Source organism: Propithecus coquereli, unplaced genomic scaffold, assembly GCF_000956105.1.
Source record: "Propithecus coquereli isolate 6110/MARCELLA unplaced genomic scaffold, Pcoq_1.0 Scaffold129, whole genome shotgun sequence".
Classification (NCBI taxonomy): domain Eukaryota; kingdom Metazoa; phylum Chordata; class Mammalia; order Primates; family Indriidae; genus Propithecus; species Propithecus coquereli.
The window spans coordinates 3139598-3143019 of NW_012137080.1; the positions used below are offsets into that span (position 1 = coordinate 3139598).

Below are 3422 nucleotides of genomic sequence, written 5' to 3' on the forward strand. Positions count from 1 at the left end.
AAAAAAAAAAAAAAAAAAAAAATGAGGCCATAGATTTTTATATAAAGTCAGCTTAACAAATGGCTGAAAAATTTTAAACCAGTTCAAATGGACCCAGTCAGCACTCTTCTACACCTCTACACAACTCTGCAGCAAAGCCTTAGAGACCTTGGAAAAAGCTCAAATTTCCAATTTAAAATGGTAAAGACACTTAATTTCTTGTGCGAAAAAAAGTAATACTGTATTTTAAATGAAACATTGAATTTTCTTAGGAAAAAATATAAAATTTCTCTTTATAGACTATAAATATCTATGAAGTTGTCAAGGAATTTTATGTTCTGAGCTTTCGTACTGATAATTACACTAAAGATGGCAAGCTCTGAACCTCATCAGAAGTTCTTATTCCATTTTGTTTTGAATTATATATAGTTGCTTACATGTACATCTCAAACCAGAGTGGATCATTTAAGTCACATTTATATACCCCTAAAACAAGTGACTTGTTAAGGTACTGCATGAGGTTCCAGGAGAAGAAAAAAAAATCTATGGAGTATGAGAATTTATGCTACTATACCTAATAAATTCAGTTCAGGTTATTCTAATTAAAAATGGCTACCCTACTCAAGACATTCCAATTCAAATTTCTAATGATGGGTTTCCTTGGAAGACATGCTTTCAGATTAATAAAAGGGGCCCTTAACTGTTAAGGTCATCATGTCTAATTCAAGAACAAATACAACTTAATGCAAGTTGATTTTCAGAGGAAAATATTAGAGAGTAGTTGTTAGCTAAGTTTCAAATCTATTTTCAAATACTATAAATAAATAATCTATTTAGAAATATGCTATTCATGTAATGAAACACACACAAAACTAGTAATCAGGAAACTATATTTCTTATTCTGCCTCTGATACTAATATCTAAATGCTTTTAAGGGTAACTCATAACCTCTGAGCCTATGTTTCTTCATTGATAAAATGAGGAAAGTTGAAACCAATTATTCTTTTTTTTAAGTGAATGTACTATCACGGTCAGAGAGCCTAGTTCAAATCCTCTTTGTGCAGAGAATTGATCTATAAAATTGAACATGGTCTAGCTCTTTATATAAAAAGCACATAAGGATGGTGGCCAGCACATAAAAAGCACCCAATAAATCTTAGTTTCTTTCTTTCTTCTGAAATTCCCTGATCTGAACATAAATTGGAACTGTGCAATTGTTTTCTTCTGTTGAAATAATGAACATCCAAATTTAACTTTTTCTTCTGTTCTAATTCTTCTAACTTAGCAACTACCAACTCATTTCAAAATACAAAAGCTGAGAATTCTCATACATACTATTTATTAAAGCAACACCTAAGAATACCTCAAAGAAGTGATCTGTAAAAGAACAGTCATATAAACTGCTAAAAACAAATTATTGGGTCTTGGCTTCTCAGATAATTTGGGCATTTCAAAGGAGAAGGTACAAAAAGGGTTCCACCCTACCAGTTTTTTTCCTGCATCCCTGAAACCCACAAAGTAATACAACAGCTTAAATACCTCAAACTCCAGACGGAGGAAGCATCAAGGCCAACTGTTGTTCCCCTCGACTTGCTATTGTCGTAAATACAATTTAATACGGCATTACTAGAGTTCCCTAATATATTCCATACGAGAACTACAGAAGGAAATAAATATGCATCCATTTGCAATTACCAAAATAACACAACTCCATTTAATCTGATTTTTACGCAGGATTGAAAATGTACATTTTACTGTTAATACACACCTAATATTCATAGTTTATGAAAAGCTACTTGAATGGCTGAAGGGAATATTTTGGGCTGACAATGTTCTTCATTTATCAGTACTTCACAGCAACTAGTCAGAATACTTTATGTGAGGTTGGGAGTAGTTACAAATGACCAAAAATGAGCTCTAAATATATGGAACTCACATTTGTAGAATCTTTATCATAGGGGACACACAAAGGTGGTCTGAAGGGTAGAAAAGGTCCTTCAGTGATTTTAATCCTGGCCTCAGCATCGAATTCCTAAGGAGGCCTTAAATACTGATTAAGTATTTCAAAAAGAAAATGGACCTAGAAAGTTTTGGTCTACTTTACAATTTTGTTTAGGGCCAGCCAATTCCATATAGTTAAAAAGAGGCCTCTAAATTGTTGAAAATATTTTGAAAATAAAAATTAAAATGACCACATTCTTAGAAATTGTGAATATGTAGGTTCCAAAAACAACAGCTAATAGCCAGTTTATAAAAAGAAAGAAGGTATCACATATGTTTAACTCTACCTCCTTTTCTTCTCAATGATCCCATTTTATCAGTGGTTTAGGAATTGGGTGGATAGGAGGATGCCTAAGGTGGGAAGAGGAAAGGAAAAGGGAATGGTAATTGATACTTTATGACAGGAAAGAAGCCTAAAGTCCAAATTCCTCACAATGATTCCATTTCCCTTTTTTCCCCTCTGTCATTTCAAAGTCATAACCCTTAAAATATATAAAGTTCAAAGACTTAAAAATTTTAAAAAAAAGTTCTGCCCTTAGACTGAATGGTCCTATCAGATTTTTTCATACTACAGAAAGGCTTGCTTTTCTGGTCTTAGAATTTAAGATAAGATAGGATAATTTGATAGACTTTATTAGAAGTTCACCCTTGATAAAAATACTCTTATATTCTCAGAGCTACTTCACTTTTATCCTAATTGTCTAGCAAGATTAAGTGCTGTCAAATTGAAATAAACCATTTAAGTTTTGAAAGTTCCTTACCTGTTGTACAAATTTCTGATCAATGTATCGCTTTGCAATGCTAGGCTGGAAATCAGGGCTCTCCAAAAATCTCAAGAAGAATTCATACACCAGCTATGAGAGAAAGTCAAATAAAAGCTAAGGTGATACCTATAAAATACTACCCTAAGTCATCACTGCCTATAAAAATCACACCTCCCTTACCGACTTAGTAGGGAGATTTCAGATATCTTTATAAAATGTAATGAACTGGCAATAGTTTTTTAAAATACGGAACTTTAAGAACTATATATTCACAATCTAGTTTCCTAAGCTGGTAAACTGTTGAGATTTATTTATTGCTTTACATTACTTGTTGGAAAATGTTAAATTATGGGAGCTAGAAAATAATGACAATGCCTTTAAAGTATTTAATTCAGACTATTTTATAATCCATACTCATCAGGAATAATAATGTTCCTTCCCCAGTGGACTACTAATCTACCTCAATTTAATCTCTGGAGTTCCTTAAATAAAGGATCAGAAACCTCTAAATAAGAGGGGCAGTGTATCAATAACAATTTTTAAAAAGAAATGAAAAACGTCAAGTCTTTCAATAAAACTACAGTGGGAAAACTAAATCAAAACCAGCATCCTATCCACACTTGGGAAATAATGAACCAAATTATTTAAGTGTGGTGCTAGGGAAGAAATGTCTGTGCA

General features: G+C 32.4%; 1 protein-coding gene across 2 annotated transcripts in view; it reads right to left on the bottom strand.

Annotated features, from left to right (window-relative positions):
• Window positions 1–3422, bottom strand: part of PPP2R5A (protein phosphatase 2, regulatory subunit B', alpha) — a 62743-nt gene that overhangs the window by 22557 nt on the left and 36764 nt on the right. For both annotated transcript variants that reach the window (XM_012638360.1, XM_012638361.1), the window contains exon 4: window positions 2742–2834. In XM_012638360.1, the coding sequence (XP_012493814.1) occupies window positions 2742–2834 (93 nt within the window). The remainder of the gene's footprint in view (window positions 1–2741; window positions 2835–3422) is intronic.